A 17,340-nucleotide genomic window follows, 5' to 3' on the forward strand; every position below is an offset into this window, starting at 1 on the left:
TTTGAGGATGCTGGGGAAATTGCATCCAGAGTTTTCAGGGATCTTACTACTTGGGTCCTGTTAGCTTAATTTCTTCCAGCATTATCTGCAAGGTTCTATCATAATGCTTGGAATATAGTGGACTCTCAACTAACGAGACAGAAGAGATCTTCTACAATGCTAAACTTCAAGTACAGTCTGAGGGAAAAAAACCTGCCAAATTCCTTTTTGTTTGCTCAAGATCCACTTGATACAAACAAAGGTGAGAACAAAGAGTGAGTTTATCAGTCTTCAAAATAAACCTAGAAATGCTGATTGAGATCTCTGAGGCATTGGGCACTGTGCAAGATGTTGTGGGATTGCGATGATAAATCAGACATGGCTTTGACGTCTGATGATCTAGTTGGAGAGGCAATAAATGAACGTGTGAAAAGTTAACAGTGAAGGACTTATAGAACTGCCCAAGATAATAAATTCTGAGACCAGCTAAAACTGGTCAGGGGAACAAGAGGTCACTTCAGGCTGGGGTGCATAGAAGGAGGGAGAGAGGGGCTGGTATGAACAAAAGTGAGTGTTGAGGAGGGTGCTGGCAAGCTCTGCTCACCATATAGTAAACCCATTTGGTGGGAGACAGGAGGAGAGATTTAAGCGAGTTGAGAATGGGGGGGAAGGTAGAGCTCCATAAGGGAGGGCCTTGAATCCCAAACCAAGGTGAGAGCTCATCTTGCAGGAAGTGGGAGCAATGAAAGTTTTTCAGCAGAGTGGAGGCTTGGGTTGAAGAGATTGCATGGCCCATTCCCAGTCTCCCCAGAAGCCCTGTGGTCTGCATGCCTTCTAGTCATCATGGGGTTTTCTGCAATCCTTGTCCAGCATCATCTTTTTGTGTCACTTAGAGTGTACAACTCTTAAGAAAAAACTTTCAGTCTGGAGGACTGGGTTTGGTCTTTCTAAACAAGGGACTTGCTTATTTTCAGTATCATGTGTGTTTGGCATTGAACTTCCTGAAGTGGGCAAAAGTGACCGGGTAGCTTTAGAAACTTCCCTTCCAGCCTTCAAGATCCTGTTCAATGACTCAGCAATGGAGGGTTTTGCAATAGGCTTACAGAACCAGACAAGCTTGCTTTCCCTAAGGAAACCTTGGTGTCCTAAGAAAACCTCAGCCTAGGTCCCTGCCCTGCCAGGTTGAAATTCCTTCTGTCTTCTCACAGCATGCGTGGAGCACATGCTCTGGGGCATCCAAAAAGGACTCTGGAATCAAATCAGATTTCAGTTAAACTTTGGCTCCATCTCTAACCAGCTAAGTTACTCTGGGTAAGTTACCTAACCTCTCCCAGTTACAGTTTTCTCATCTGTAAAACATGATGTAAAACAGAAATCATTAACTACTCTGTAGAGCTGTTTTAAGTCTTAATGAGAGAAGTATTAGTAACACAAAGTTTTGCTGTTGTTGTTCAGTCACCAAGTCATGTGTGACTCTCTGTGACCCCATGGACTGCAACACACCAGGTTTCCCTGTCACATAGTAGGTTCCTTGACACATACTAGGCTCCCTACATATTTTTTTCTATTATAAAGGGCATAATATTCTGTAAACGAAAGTAGCTGTCTTTTGGCTCCACCCTAATAAAATTAGACTTCCTGACTTTCACCTGAAACTACCACTAGGCCTGCGCTAATATTTGAGTCCTGCAGGTGAATGTGTTCTCCACACACAGTGAGTCTGACCTGGAAGGGGTTCAGGGAGAACTTTCTGTTGTCCTAGAAGTGGGCTGAACCAAAGGGCCTTCCTTATGTTACCAGATCTTTTTAGAAGACCCTTCCATCAGGAACAAATTGAACACAGGAATGGGGATTTTGGTATAAAGCAAGAAAACATATAGAGACTTTTAAAATATAAAGCTGTGTTTCCCAAACAACATTCTAAGACAAACATTTATATAATGTTTACTAGGTGCCAGGCATAGTTAGAATCAATAATTAATATTAATTTATTTAACCCTCAAATCAGTAATTAATATTAATTTATTTAACCCTCATATTTATGTGAGGTAGGTGTTATTATCCCAGTTTACAGTTGGGGAAACTGAGCCACAAAGAAGTTAACCAACTTGCTGAAAGTCACACAGTCCCATGGATGACTCTAAGCCCTGGTAGATCATGGGGAAATTTACTGTACAAAATTAGTGGCGAGCCTATTTAAAGGACTTCTTTTGAGAAAGGGTCCAGGCATCATCACAAAGCATTTAAACTTCAGTGAATCAACAGCACGGTTGTTTACCCCAGGTGAGATATCTAAGCCCTGCTTCCCAGGTGACCTCGGCTCTTATGCATGGCCTCCCTGGGGTCCCCCTTGAGACAGTTCTGGCGAGGCCACTCTTGTCTTGATTTCTTTTGACAAACACCTGCTGAGCATCAGTGCATGCACCACAGTGCTGGGTGCTGGGGACACGAAGATAATTACAAGTGGCAGGCAGGTAGCTCACAATCTAGTACAGAAATGAATCCATGGTTATGTATCCACTGAAGAAAGGGCTCTGCAAGGATTTCCCGGCCTTCTTCATAGAAGTGGGCCCCACTTTTGCTCAGTTCAGACCAGAGCAGCTTGTTCACTTACAAGAGACGCAAGATCTATAGACCAAGCTAAGCAGGTATCTCTTGTTCTTTACTTTCTTCCCTCCTTCACCCACTCCAGTATTCTTGCCTGGAGAATCCCATGGATAGAAGAGCCTGGCAGTCACAGGCTTCCAGGGGTCAGTCACAAAGAGCTGGACCCGACTGAAGTGACTTAGCACATACGCTTCTTCACCGTATGTCCCTCATCTCTCTGTTTTCTGGACTTCCTGTCCTCCTGCCCTCCAGACCTTTTCAAGGCCTTTCCCAAGTACTTATTCTCTGAGCTTACATGTCTTGCTAGTATATTTAGACATCCAAAGGTAAGTCAAAGAATGAAAAGGGTTGGAGAGTATTGACCCAGATCTTGTCAAGTGCATAACAGATTATTTTGCATTATGACACTGGCATTTCTTATCTCTTTATGACCTCCATGGTGAACTGAACATCCCAAGAAGTTCTCTTAATCAAATGCAGTTTGGCAGGGGGATGCTAACATCAGAAATAATTCAGGGAGAAAGAGAGAAGAGTGGGTACCGGAGGTGAAGAAGAGCAAAGTTTGAGGGCAATGAGTAACCTCTCTCCTGCTTTCAGTCCCCAAGTTGCCACCTCTACATTAGACTTCCCTTAACAAAGCCCAGATAGTGTTCCTGGGAAGAGTGCAGCAGCCAGAGAGAACAGAGACACTGTTTTGTTTGGGGCTCTGAGAAAGGGGGAGATGATGCTGAGAAAGATGAGCAGATCTGTCCTCTTGCTAATACTGCATGTAACTTAGTTACAAGCATGGGAGGAAAGCATCTATAAGAGAACACCTTTATTACAGCAACCTTGTTTCTCTCCCATTAACTCTTGTCACTTTACCTCCCCTACCCCTAAGAGATTTAAAGTACTGTCGTTTTCAGAATTCAGTCACCTCCGTGTCTTTCAGTGATGTTTCTTGCTCTTACCTCATTGAAAAGCAGTGAAGCCAGATGGCCCTGCCTCCCTTTCTGCTGCATCGCAAGATCCATTACAGGTTTTTTGCCTTCCTTTGTTTCCTTGCTTTCCTTGGTTTCATCCATTTATCTGCCCAGAAATCTATCCATAAAACATTTATTGGGTTCATAATTTGTGCAAAGCTCTCTGATGGCTACTCTAGAGGATACGAAGATGCAGAAGACACACTTAGAGCTTTTAGGAAGTTGCAGTCTGTGAAGGAGACACATCTAAATATAATAAATACAGACAGAGAAGAGATTTTTGTGCAACCTGCGTTGACTTTTCTCTTTACCACTTTACAAGTGATACAGTTTGGTAAAAACATGCCTCTGACATCTGGTGCCACTGTTTCCCCATCTATTTGCCATGAAGTGATGAGATCAGATGCCACGATCTTAGTTTTCTGAATGTTGAGCTTTAAGCCAACTTTTTCACTCTCCTCTTTCACTTTCATCAAGAGGTTCTTTAGTTCTTCACTTTCTGCCATAAGGGTGGTGTCATCTGCAATACTTTGGCTACCTGATGCGAAGAGCTGACTCATTTGAAAAGACCCTGATGCTGGGAAAGATTGAGGGCAGGAGGAGAAGGGGACAACAGAGGATGAGATGGTTGGATGACATCACCTACTCAATGGACATGAGTTTGGGTGGACTCCTGGAGTTGGTGATGGACAGGGAGGCCTGGTGTGCTGCAGTCCATGGGGTTGCAAAGAGTTAGACATGACTGAGCAACTGAACTGAACTGAACTGACATCTGATGCTCTGTTTTCCTGAGCTCCGGGGAGGCCACTCTGATCCTTTAAGGAAAGAGAGTTTGACCTGGGCCAGGGAAAGGGGCAGACTTTGGGACTGGGATGGACACCTCCAGCCTCAAAATTTCAGTCAGCAAAGCAACCTTTCTTAATTAGGTAAGAAACAGGCTGGCTCCATGTCAGACCTTGAGACCAATAGAGACAGGCATAGTCCCAAAGACAGCAGCAGAGGCAGTGTTTCCTCCCCCAGGATTTCTCTGCACCAAGTTTCTGCTCTTTCTTCAGGACTGTAACAATCAAGAGTTGGCCCAAAGTCATGGCACATACATCCCTTTAAGACCTTCACTGGGTTAGCTGGTCTTGAGTAAAAGGTCCAGGGAAGGAGCTGGTGAGGAGCGTGGGTAGAGGTGGCACACAGAGTAAACAGGAGATTTGGAGAGGGTATTTGGGGGCAGGTAGTTGTGTGCTAGGCACACAGTTTTCCAGCCAAATGATAAATAAGGAAATTAGGATAGATTCTCCATCTTTTCAACAAAGTCTAGCAAGCGTTACAAAGTCAGTCTAGGTAAAATGTATGATAGAAGCTTCTTTACAACCAAGTTTGAACATGGGCCCCAAAACACCTTTCTTCATTTAACTGGGGGATGTTGTTTTTACCTGAAGGATGCTCAGGAAAGGCTGAAGAGAGAGTGAATGCTCTACCTGAGCCTTGAGGGATGAGTAATTCACAAGGTGCACAAAACAGAGAGGAATTCTAGATAGAAGAGGCATGGAGATATAGATGGGCTGGGCTGGGGGAACTGAGGGTGTAGGAGCGGACAGAGTGAGAGGACTGCCATATCACACACTATGGAATAGTAGGCTGCTAGTGGTGAGGCGCTGGGGGGAAAGGAGCTGAAGGAGGTGAAGCCCAAGCACAGGACCCCCAGTGGGTGGGAAGAGTCAAGGGTCCAGTCTCCTCTACTCATGGGTGTTCCTGGGCTAGGAAGCTGCACATGGAGATGTAAGAGGAATCTTACCAGCGGAAGTGTGGTGGGAAATGCACTTGGATCCCACGGTAAGCCAACAGCAACTCTAAGTGCTGCTTTGTTTCCACTCCTTTGGGTGCTTCAGTCTTGTCTGTACCCCTCCTCCCCAGCCCCAAACTACAATTTCTGAAGAGACTTGCCTTGAGAGCCATTTCTTTTATTAAGGCATCACTTGGACAGCATACAAATAGCACAAGCAGAAACTTCAAGCCCACATGCAGAATAAATTATGATATTTGTATTTAAAAGTGGACAACAGAAGAAGCTGTGTTGCCAGGAGGGCCTCCTGGTCCAGTGTTTGGAGACTCACAAGGTGTCGGCAGCCAACGAGAGTCCATGATAACATCTTCTGCAAGACATTTAGAGCCAAATGCTCCCCTCTGGACGTATCTAATTAGGCCCATGCTCCTGCACATAAGCATGTATACACATGCGGATACACACCCAGGTTAGAGGCAGGGAATAGCCTGTAAACAACTAGCTCAGCAACAAAAGAAGTGGACCCAGCTGTGTTTTCTCTGTGGCTCTGGCAGCCGACAAGACCCTGGTACTTATCTCTCACCAGCTCCCCGGCTGCTGTGGGAGGTGTGGGTGGGCTCCCAAGGCAGTGAGGCAGTGACGGGCTGCTTACTGAGGCGAGGAGCCCAGTTTTGTTATCCTGGACTGCAGGTTGAGCACACCGCAGCTTCCCACACTACCTTTGCTGTCCAGCCTGCCACACTCTGCCTGCCACTCCCAGAGGAACAAGTGAAGAGATGTGCCCCAGGGAAGTGTATGCACTTGGAATCCTGTGAGCTGTGGCCAACTCCCACATGGGCCCCTCTCCAGCAGTGTGATGCTGTGGAAGCCACCTCCATCCTCTTAAGCCTCATAATCCCCACCTGTAAAATGGGGATGAGAGTACCTACTTCATGGGGTTATCATAAGTAATTACTGAGTCTAGTCATGCTAGACTCAAGGTAAATGTGCAAAATCTGTTTTTTTTTCTTATCTTCCCCATTTCTTCCTTTCTATTTTCCTGTTTTCTATTTCCAGGTCAATGTAGCCATCAGTGGTCATGTTGGCCCAGCTGGCACCCTCTTGACCAATAGGGCCTCTCCAACCTCAACAGGGATTGCCAATACATACTTCCCACTACCACAAAACTGCACCACTGGCAGGGTCAAAGAAGGGGGGTGCCATCCGATGGCACCAGTACCTCAGGTGCCAACCGAGCCCAGGAGAGAGATCCGGGCTGCCTGACTGTCTCATCAATGGTGGTGAGGTGCCACAATGGTGTGAGGACATGAACACAAAATAGAGACGCACAGGTGGCTCTGAGACGAGTCTGACTGGAAGCTAGGACTGAGAGGTGGTGCTGTTCACAAACTTGAGCAGAAACAAACCACCCCCTGCCGAGAGTGGACCACCAAGTCCATAGGAGATATTTTCCTAGCAGGTTGGCCACCAAAAACCCAATCTGATGAATTACAGTCCACAACTCTGGTTCTGCAAGAATTTTCTTTCCACTTCTCCATCTGTCTGTCCACCCAGCCATCCATCTGGTATATATAGAGTTTTGTACATTACAGGCTGACCAGAACAGAAGACCCTTTGTGCTCATTTAGCACCTTTTAATCTAAAGGGTATCTTTTATGGGCACTCAGCTGGAGTCTCTTACAGGAATGCTGTGAGGTAGTAACAAAACAGGCAATATCCCTCTTTGTGTATATCAGGAAGTGCTCAAGGTACCATGGTGCTCAAATGAGCGCAAGGATGCGGAAAGGGCACTGGTCTGTTCCCTGAAGGCCACAGCGGGCCACGCTATGGCTTATCCCGACAGAGCCCTAGATCCAGACTTGCTCTGCTGTTCACACCAGTGTGGGTTTCAAATCATCTTTGAAGTTCACGATAGGCTTCGAGCGGGCCCACAGCTTTTCCCAGGAAGCCAGCGCCCCCGCAGGCTCAGGGTCGGTATCTGACGAGCCACTGTCACTGGAGTCAGAGGAGCTCTGGAAGCAGATCTCGCAGTAGGGCCGGTGGCAGCGGCAGAAGAGCTCGTCTGAGCTGCTGGATTCGGTGTCAAGGTAGCTACTCGGAGAAGACAGGGAGGGGCAGCCTGGGGACCCTGGGGGCTGCCGCTGCCCAGGCAGGTCGGGGGAGGCCCTGGATGGGCGTGGGGCAGCGGGACACAGCTTCCGGCCAGAACCGGAAGACTTTTGGGGAAAGGATTCGAGGCTCCGTTCGGCTCCCCGGGGCTCTGCCTGGCGCTGTGTGTGGCCCTCTAGGGCGCCTGGCTTGCCTCGAGGAGCAGGGAGTACTAAAGGATTCCCAGAAGAGGGTCTTGCTACCCTGGGATCAGCAGTTTGGGGGTCCAGGCAGGGGCTGTCCTGTACATTTTGCCCAGAAATGGCCCTGTTTACCCGATGCCCCACATAGGAGGGTACAGTGCCTAGAAAGTGTGAGCGAGCCCGCTGTGCCGCCCTCCTTCTCCTCACCATGGACGGGCTGAAGCCCGGCTCCTTGGAGAGGGGCATCTTCTGGGGGCTGTGGGCAGCGATGCTCTTCCAGGGCTGCTGGGGACAAGACAAGGAAGAGGGGAGGGGAGCCCCAGGGCCCAGGCCCAGATCTTGGAGGACTTCCTGAAGTTTCTCCCTGATCACTGAATTGACTCTTGACCCCAGTTGCTCTGGGGACCCCTCTGAGTTCTCTACCTGCCCGTGTCTCTGGGGAACAGAGCCTTCTTTACTTTGCATGAGACACTGGTGGAGGGCCATGGGTACTTGGTCTCTTCTTTCTGCAGTCTGGCTTTGCTCAGCCCATGGCTTCTGGCTGCAGCCCAAATGTAAAGGATTAGAAAGGTCTTTCAAGTCAGAAATTTTCTTCTTCTGCCCTGTGGAGGGGCTGGTATCCTTCACAGGCCCCCTGAGGCCTTGTACACTTGAGGCCAGCACTGAGGTGCTCTGGGAGTCCTGGGTGGCCGCACTGGTATCATTCTGAGAGTCAGAGAGACATTCTGAAGGCCCTTGAGGTGCCAGGCTATGGGCAGAGGCTGTGGCCAGGATGTCCTTGTGGTGGGAAGAGGCAGGTGGCACAGCCTCCTCTGGGAAGTCAGAGGAGCACCCTGCTGACATCAGTCTCACCAGCTTCTCTCTGGCATTGTTTACTTGTTCTTGGAGGCTTTCAATCACAGCATTTTTCTATAAAACAAAAGCAAAACCATCAACAAAAGATGCTGCTGAGGGTTTTCACAGTGTCTCCCATGGAGGAGAGATCTCAGTTTAAATCCATTTCTCCAATACTAGCTGGTGATCTTAAGGCCCTGAGGAGGCACCTTCTTGAAGTGAAACAAGATGATGCATATAAAGGGTTTAGCGCAATAAACTGACATGTGCTCAGTGAAGATTAACTATCATTTATTGTTGTATGATCTTAATCCCCCCATATGTCCCCAAACTGTAGCACTGTCTGCAATAAGAGAGATTGCGGGGAGTGGGGGTGGGGCACAGTCTAGCTGCCTGCTGGCTGCTGCAGACCCTCTCAGAACTGAGGAGGGAGTCAGGTCGCTCTGCAGAACCGCAGTCTAAACAGTGTTTGGGATGGCCCATCTCTGGGTATATCAATCACACTTCTGCAAAATACAGATGACTTTGAGGCATTTGTGAAGGGAATGAAGGACTGGGGAAACAAGCATCCTACCTCTTGCTAAATAGCCTAGAAAATGGGGAGAATATGGAAATGATAGATTCCTGGGCCAGTGTGACAAGACTGGAGCCAGGGGTGGAGCTGGGGTTTAGGGTGGAGTGAGAATATCAGGTTGGTGTTATCACCTGCCTCGCTGACACATGGGGTGGGAGGCCAACACTATCATGTGACACTATCAGCTGCTGGTATCTCCCGAAGAAATGCAAGCATCAGGATTACTGGAGAAGCTGAGCTGCCTACCTGCTGTATGGCTGTTAGGTGATAAACAGGCTGTGCCTAGGAAGCTGGCAGGTGACAGCTACAGAGATATGCCATTCTAACTGCATGACCATGGGGCACGAAGTAGGAGGAGGAGTGTGTGTGCCCTGAGAACCCTCTGGTGCTACAGCAGCTGTGTGCCTAGTTCAGACCTGATGTCCACCTTCTGAAATTTCTGTTTGAAGGCAGTGGAGCAGGAAAGAGATCATCATGGGGAACTGATGGTCTTGGGGCAGATGACATGGTTGAGGGTTTGGGGAAGGGTTTGTGGAAAATTCTTCAAGAGATGGGAATACCAGACCACCTGATCTGCCTCTTGAGAAACCTATATGCAGGTCAGGAAGCAACAGTTAGAACTGGACATGGAACAACAGACTGGTTCCAAATAGGAAAAGGAGTACGTCAAGGATGTATATTGTCACCCTGCTAATTTAACTTATATGCAGAGTACATCATGAGAAACACTGGGCTGGAAGAAGCACTAACAAGATTGCCGGGAGAAATATCAATCACCTCAGATATGCAGATGACACTACCCTTATGGCAGAAAATGAAGAAAAACTAAAGAGCCTCTTGGTGAAAGTGAAAGAGGAGAGTGAAAAAGTTGGCTGAAAGCTCAACATTCAGAAAACTAAGATCATGGCATCTGGTCCCATCACTTTGTGGCAAATAGATAGGGAAACAGTGGAAACAGTGGCTGACTTTATTTTTGGGGGCTCCAAAATCACCGCAGATGGTGATTGCAGCCATGAAATTAAAAGACGCTTACTCCTTGGAAGGAAAATTATGACCAACCTAGACAGCATGTTAAAAAGCAGAGATATTACTTTGTCAACAAAGGTCTGTCTAGTCAAGGCTATAGTTTTTCCAGTGGTCATGTATGGATGTGAGAGTTGGACTATAAAGAAAGCTGAGTGCCGAAGAATTGATGCATTTGAACTGTGGTGTTGGAGAAGACTCTTGAGAGTCCCTTGGACTGCAAGGAGATCCAACCAGTCCTTCCTAAAGGAGATCAGTCCTGGTGTTCATTGGAAGGACTGATTTTGAAGCTGAAACTCCAATACTTTGGCCATCTGATGCGAACAGCTGACTCATTGGAAAAGACTCTGATGCTGGGAAAGATTGAGGGCAGGAGGAGAAGGGGACGGCAGAGGATGAGATGGTTGGATGGCATCACCGACTCAATGGACATGGGCTTAGGTGGACTCTGGGAGTTGGTGATGGACAAGGAGGCCTGGCGTGCTGCAATTCATGGGGTCGCAGAGTCAGATATGACTGAGCGACTGAACTGAACTGAACTCCTTGGAAGGAAAGTTATGACCAACCTAGACAGCATATTAAAAAGCAGAGACATTACTTTGCCAACAAAGGTCTGTCTAGTCAAGGCTATGGTTTTTCCAGTGGTCATGTATGGATGTGAGAGTTGGACTATAAATAAAGCTGAGCACCGAAGAATTGATACATTTGGACTGTGGTGTTGGAGAAGACTCTTGAGAGTCCCTTGGACTGCAAGGAGATCTAACCAGTCCATCCTAAAGGAGATGAGTCCTGGGTGTTCATTGGAAGGACTGATTTCGAAGCTGAAACTCCAATACTTTGGCCATCTGATGTGAAGAACTGACTCATCTGAAAAGACCCTGATGCTGGGAAAGATTGAGGGCAGGAGGAGAAGGGGACGGCAGAGGATGAGATGGTTGGATGGCATCACCGACTCAATGGACATAGGTTTGGGTGGACTCCGGGAGTTGGTGATGGACAGGGAGGCCTGGTGTGCTGCGGTTCATGGGGTTGCAACGAGTCGGACATGACTGAGCAACTGAACTGACTGAACTGTTACCATCCCCTTTAGAAGTTCAGGGTGAGTATTAAATGTCCATTTATTGCAAGCATGGGTATCCCTGGTGGCTCAGCTGGTAAAGAATCTGCCTGCAATGTGGGAAATCTGGGTACAGTCCCTGGGTTGGGAAGATCCTCTGGAGAAGGGAATGGTTACCCACTCCAGTATTCTGGCCTGGTGAATTCCATGGACCATATAGTCCGTGGGGTTGCAAAGAGTTGGACATGACTGAGTGACTTTTACTCTATTGCAAGCATGCTCAGTTGCTCAGTCAAGTCTGACTCTTTGCGACCCCATGGACTGTAGCCCACCAGGCTCCTTTGTCCATGGGATTCTCAATGCAAGAATATTGGAATGCCCTTCTCCAGGGGATCTTCCCAACCCAGGGATCGAACCTGCGTTTCCTGCGACTCCTGCACTGCAAGCAGATTCTTTACTCACTGAGCCACCTGAGAAGCCTATTCATTTATTATGCCCTAGAAATAAAAGGGTGTTTCCCTTCTTTAGGATTCCTGACACCAGTCACCTATGGACAAACCTGTGGTATCTTCTAGAGTAGATATGGAAGAGTTAACTACTGTGTAGCACAGGGAATGCTACTCAGTGCTCTGTAGTGACCTAAATGGAAATGAAATCTAAAAAAGTAGGAATATATGTATACGTATAGCAGATTCACTTTGCTGTATGGAAGAAACTAACACAACATTATATAGCAACTGTACTCCAATAAAAATTAATTAAGAAAGATATGGAAGAGTTGCCCAGAAGTGACTCTTTGAGGGAACAGTAAATTAAGTAAACTAGTCTGACAGTAGTCTTCTGGCAGCAACTCCAAGATTGCTTGGACTTATAAGCCTGGAGGTGACATAAGCAGGAGATGATTTTTCTGACTATGGTACTCCCAGTTTCATCCTGATTTAGTCTGCTTCTCTTATCCTCGGGAGAGAGTCCTGGGACCAGTGAGCAACTGGTGAGTAAGTGGAAGGACTTCCAGCAGAGCGCCTGCCTGCCTGTTCACCCTTCTCAGGCGCAGAGCAGTGAGGGCTGGGTGTTGTCAGGGAAACATAGGTGATTCAAGGACTTGCCAGGAGCAGAGTGGGTGAGTCATAGGAAGGCATTCACTCAGGCTCTTTGATAACTGGGTGGTGCCAAGTATCTCTCAGAGTGGGTGGCTGTGCTGGCTGCACTGGAGGTACCCCAACTCTCTTTCTTTTCGCCAGCCTTTACTTGTGAAGCCCACCTTCCACATTCTCAGGCTGGCTTCAGGAGGCCTCTGCTGTCTCACAGAGTTGGGAGGGAGCCATCAGCTGATGACAACCGCCCCAGCAAGCAAACTGTGCTGCCTTCTCGTGCCTTATTTACAAATTTCTCAGTGTATGGTGTGGCATGCGCATGCTCAGTTGTGTCCGACTCTTTGTGACCCCATGGACTATAGCCCACCAGGCTCCTCTATCCATAAGATTTTCCAGGCAAGAAATACTGGAGTGGGTTTTCATTTCCTTCTCCAGGGGATCTTCCCACCTCAGGGATCGAACCCATGTCTGTGGATATCTCCTGCACTGACAGGCAGATTCTTTACCACTTGTGCCACCTGGGAAGCCTGTCACATTATAAGAAAACAGTATAAACATTTGATCGGGAGGAATACTCTTCTCCAGCAAACCAAACATCTGAAGCTGGCTGGTGACAGATTTAGAAACAGTCAGCCTAATCAGTAAATCTCCCTTCTTACAGAAAAGGAAGTGGAACTTTGTTTTCACCGTGACTGCATACTAATCAGAGGCGTGGTTTGCCATTGTGAGACCAAAATCTGACAGACCATGGCGGCTGCATTGAAATGAGCTTATTAACAATTACTTTAGGCACACCCAGGGAAGCAAAACATCTGTGGGGATGTTTCATAGGCTGCAGGCCACAAGGAGAAATGGAATATCTTGTTTCTGTGCTTCAAGGAAGAAAAGTAATAGGTGAATTTCCTCTGCTACAGAATGTACAGGGAAGTCCCTCCAGCTCTGGGAGGGTTTTACCTGCTGGCTTCCACACAGCCTAGGAACTGAGGGTGGATGCTGCCCCAAACAGCCTCTGGGGACCCCAGCCACAGGGAAAAGGGGGAAGAATGAGAAAATGAACCACCCAGACCATGGGAAAGTAGGAGGACACCAGGGTGGCAGAGGGGCTGCAGAGGAGGGAAGTGCAGCCAAGAAGCTGGACTCAGGGAGGCAAGACAGACTCCTGTGTTTATGTCCCGGGCAGGGCTGGAGGTGGGGATGCAGATGCTGGAGCCTCTCCTGGCCTGCCACAGGGCCCTGGGATGGGCTCTGGTTCTCAGGCCTGTTCTGGAAATATGTTCCAGGTGTGGGGAGTCGGGGGCAGGAGGCCAGCATTTTACTGCCTAAGCATCTGCTCCCTATTATGGCTCTTCCTCTGCAGACTCGAGGCATCTTTCTGGACACAGCAGATTCAGTCACTGCGTGGGAAACAGGGTAGCATGGCAGGAGTACAAAAAGCACATCACAAATTACCATAAGGCTAAAGAGTCAGGCCACTTGGCTGTTCCAACATGAGCTGATTGTGAATGAAAACCATGCTGGGTGTTCTCGCCAAGTTTCTGGCCTTCTGTTTAGCTGGGGGAGAAGGAAAAAAAAGCTTCTTTGAAGACTTCAGAGTATCAATGGCAATGCTACTGCCTTGCCAGGTGGGAAGAAATCTGGCTTTGAAAAAAGGTCCTGACTGCTTCATAAATAGTAAAGACATGAAGTATACTCTGATGGATAAAAATGATCCAGAACAGAGGGAATGGTGTGAAAGACTGAGGGGACCTGGGGAGCTGAATTCTTTCACAGGTTGCATTTTGTAGGTCCCCATCACACCATCCTTTTGCACAGGGACTATTGATACCCAAGTGTCAGTCAAATACAAAAAAGTGTAGTTTCCCAAATAGCATTACCCAGGTATGTTCTGTACTAAAAAAATTATATAGAATATAATTTAGTTAGTGTGAAAAAAACTACTAATTCCTCTGGGCCCCATGCCTCCTCAAGTTTTCCCATGTGCTTTCTTCAAGCCCACACCACTCTGCCCAGTTCTGGGAGAGGTGCCAACTTTGGCTCAAGATCAAAAGAAAGAAGGACTAGGGGCTGCCCTGTTCCCTGCTTAGTGCTACTATGATATTCAAAGGCTCTATTCATTCTCTTCCCCATATTTAGATACTTTTTAATTTTCTGGGTTGGTGGGATGACAACAATTTCTAGTTGGTACCTGGAAAAGATAGTAAAGGAACCCAGAAGATCTTGGAAACAAGGGCACCATGCTATGTAAAGAAAGAATGTATCCTACAGAAGACGGTAGCACCCACTACTACTCAGGGACTTTACAATGCTGTTCCCCACACTTGGAATGCTTTTCCCTGCACTCTTTGCTTGGTCAATCTATAGTTAACTTCAGCTCTCAGCTCAGTGAGTCTTTTCTGACCACTCTAAATTAGATTCTCCTGTCCTCACCACTCACTACTCTTTCTTCCCACTCTGTTTCTTGCCTTCATAATTCTTATCACCATTTATACTTGTATGGCTACTTGATCAGTCTCTATTTCCTCCACTACACCATGAGCTTCATGAAGGCAGAGACTGTTTTGTTCCTCAGCACTTAGCACAATGCCTGGCACACATCTGTCCAATGAATGAATGAAGTGTGTGAGGGTCAGCAACAGGAGCAGTGGCTGGGGAAACACTGAGGTTTGCTTGCTGCTAAGGGAACCTTATTAAAAAGCAGAGACATTACTTTGGCAACAAAGGTCCGTCTAGTCAAGGCTATGGTTTTTCCAGTGGTCATGTATGGATGTGAGAGTTGGACTATAAAGAAAGCTGAGTGCCAAAGAATTGATGCTTTTGAACTGTGGTGTTGGAGAAGACTCTTGAGAGTCCCTTGGACTGCAAGGAGATCCAACCAGTCCATCCTAAAGGAAATCAGTCCTGAATATTCAATGGAAGGACTGATTTTGAAGCTGAAACTCCAATACTTTGGCCATCTGATGTGAAGAGCTGTCTCATTTTAAAAGACCCTGATGCTGGGAAAGATTGAGGGCATGAGGAGAAGGGGACGACCAAAGATAAGATGGTTGGATGGCATCACCGACTCTATAGATATGAGTTTCAGTAAATTCCAGGAGTCTGTGATGGACAGGGAGGCCTGGTGTGCTGCAGTCCATGGGGTCGCAAAGAGACATGACTGAGCGACTGAACTGAACTGAAGGGAAACCTTGTGCACACCAGGACCCAGGAGAAAGGAGCAGTGACCCCACAAGAGACTAACCAGACTTGCCCGTGAGTGTCCAGAAGTCTCCAGCAGAGGCATGGGTTGGTGGTGGCCTGTTGCAGGGTTGGGAGCACTGAGGGCAGCAGTGCTTGCACAGGACCTTTTGAAGGAAGTCACCATTCTCTTCATTACCTCCACTATAGTTTGGCCTCAGGTCAAACAACAGGGAGGGAACACAGCCCCACCATCAACAGAAAATTGGATTAAAGATTTAGAGAGCATGGCCCTGCCCATCAGAACAAGACCCAGTTTCCCCCTCAGTTAGTCTCTCCCATCAGGAAGCTTCCATAAGCCTCTTATCCTAATCCATCAGAGGGCAGACAGAATGAAAACCACGATCACAGAAAACTAATCAAACTGACCACATGGACCACAGCCTTGTCTAACTCACTGAAACTATGAGCCATGCCTTGTAGGGCCATTCAAGATGGATGGGTCATGGTGGAGAGTTCTGACAAAACGTGGTCCACTGGAAAAGGGAATGGCAAACCACTTCAGTATTCTTGCCTTGAGAACCCATTGAACAGTATGAAAAGGCAAAAAGATAGGACACTGAAGGATAAACTCCCCACGTCAGTAGGTGCCCAATATGCTACTGGAAAACAGTGGAGAAATAATTCCAGAAAGAATGAACAGACGGAGCCAAAGCAAAAACAACACCCAGTTGTGGATGTGACTGGTGATAGAAGTAAAATCCAATGCTATAAAGAACAATATTGCATAGGAACCTAGAATGTCAGGTCCATGAATCTAGGTAAATTGGAAGTGGTCAAACAAGAGATTGACATTTTAGGATCGGCGAACTAAGATGGACTGGAATGGGTGAATTTAACTCAGATGACCATTATATCTACTACTGTGGGCAGGAATCCCTTAGAAGAAATGGAGTAGCCTTCAAAGTCAACAAAAGAGTCTGAAATACAGTACTTGGATGCAATCTCAAAAATAACAGAATGATCTCTGTTTCCAAGGCAAACCATTCAATATCACAGTAATCCAAGTCTATGCCCCAACCGGTAATGCAGAAGAAGCTGAGTACAAAACGAAGCAAGTCAAAGGCTAACAGAGTTTTGCCAAGAGAATGCACTGGTCATAGCAAACACCCTCTTCCAACAACACAAGAGAAGACTCTACACATGGACATCACCAGATGGTCAATATCGAAATCAGATTGATTATATTCTTTGCAGGCAAAGATGGAGAAGCTCTATACAGTCAGGAAAAATAAGACCAGGAGCTGACTGTGGCTCAGATCATGAACTCCTTATTGCCAAATTCAGACTGAAATTGAAGAAAGTAGGGAAAACCACTAGACCATTCAGGTATGATCTAAATCAAATTTCTTATGATTATACAGCGGAAGTGACAAATAGATTCAAGGGATTAGATCTTATAGAGTGCCTGAAGAACTATGGACAGAGGCTTGTGACATTGTACAGGAGGCAGGGATAAAGACCATTCCCAAGAAAAAGAAATGCAAAAAGGCAAAATGGTTGTCTGATGGGGCCTTTTAAATAGCTGAGAAAAGAAGAGAAGCGAAAGGCAAAGGAGAAAAGGAAAGATATACCCATTTGAATACAGAGTTCCAAAGGATAGCAAGGAGAGATAAGAAAGACTTCCTCAGTGATTAATGCAAAGAAATAGAGAAGACCAATAGAATGGGAAAAACTAAAGATCTCTTCTAGAAAATGAGAGATACCAAGGGAATATTTCATGCAAAGATGGGCACAATAAAGGACAGAAATCATATGGACCTAACAGAAGCAGAAGAGTTTAAGAAGAGGTGGCAAGAACACAAAAAAGAACTATACAAAAAAGATCTTCATGACCCAAATAACCACAATGGTGTGATCACTCTCCTTGAGCCAGATATCCTGGAATGTGATGTCAAGTGGGCCTTA

General features: G+C 46.8%; 1 protein-coding gene across 1 annotated transcript in view; it reads right to left on the reverse strand.

The window, feature by feature from the left end:
* Positions 1-5,493: 5,493 nt before the first annotated feature.
* Positions 5,494-17,340, reverse strand: part of GPR156 (G protein-coupled receptor 156) — a 108,703-nt gene continuing 96,856 nt past the window's right edge. Inside the window, exon 10 of the mRNA XM_070369951.1 lies at positions 5,494-8,525. Coding sequence (XP_070226052.1) covers positions 7,197-8,525 — 1,329 coding nt within the window. The 3' untranslated portion in view covers positions 5,494-7,196. The remainder of the gene's footprint in view (positions 8,526-17,340) is intronic.

This window comes from Bos mutus, chromosome 1, assembly GCF_027580195.1.
Source record: "Bos mutus isolate GX-2022 chromosome 1, NWIPB_WYAK_1.1, whole genome shotgun sequence".
Taxonomy (NCBI): domain Eukaryota; kingdom Metazoa; phylum Chordata; class Mammalia; order Artiodactyla; family Bovidae; genus Bos; species Bos mutus.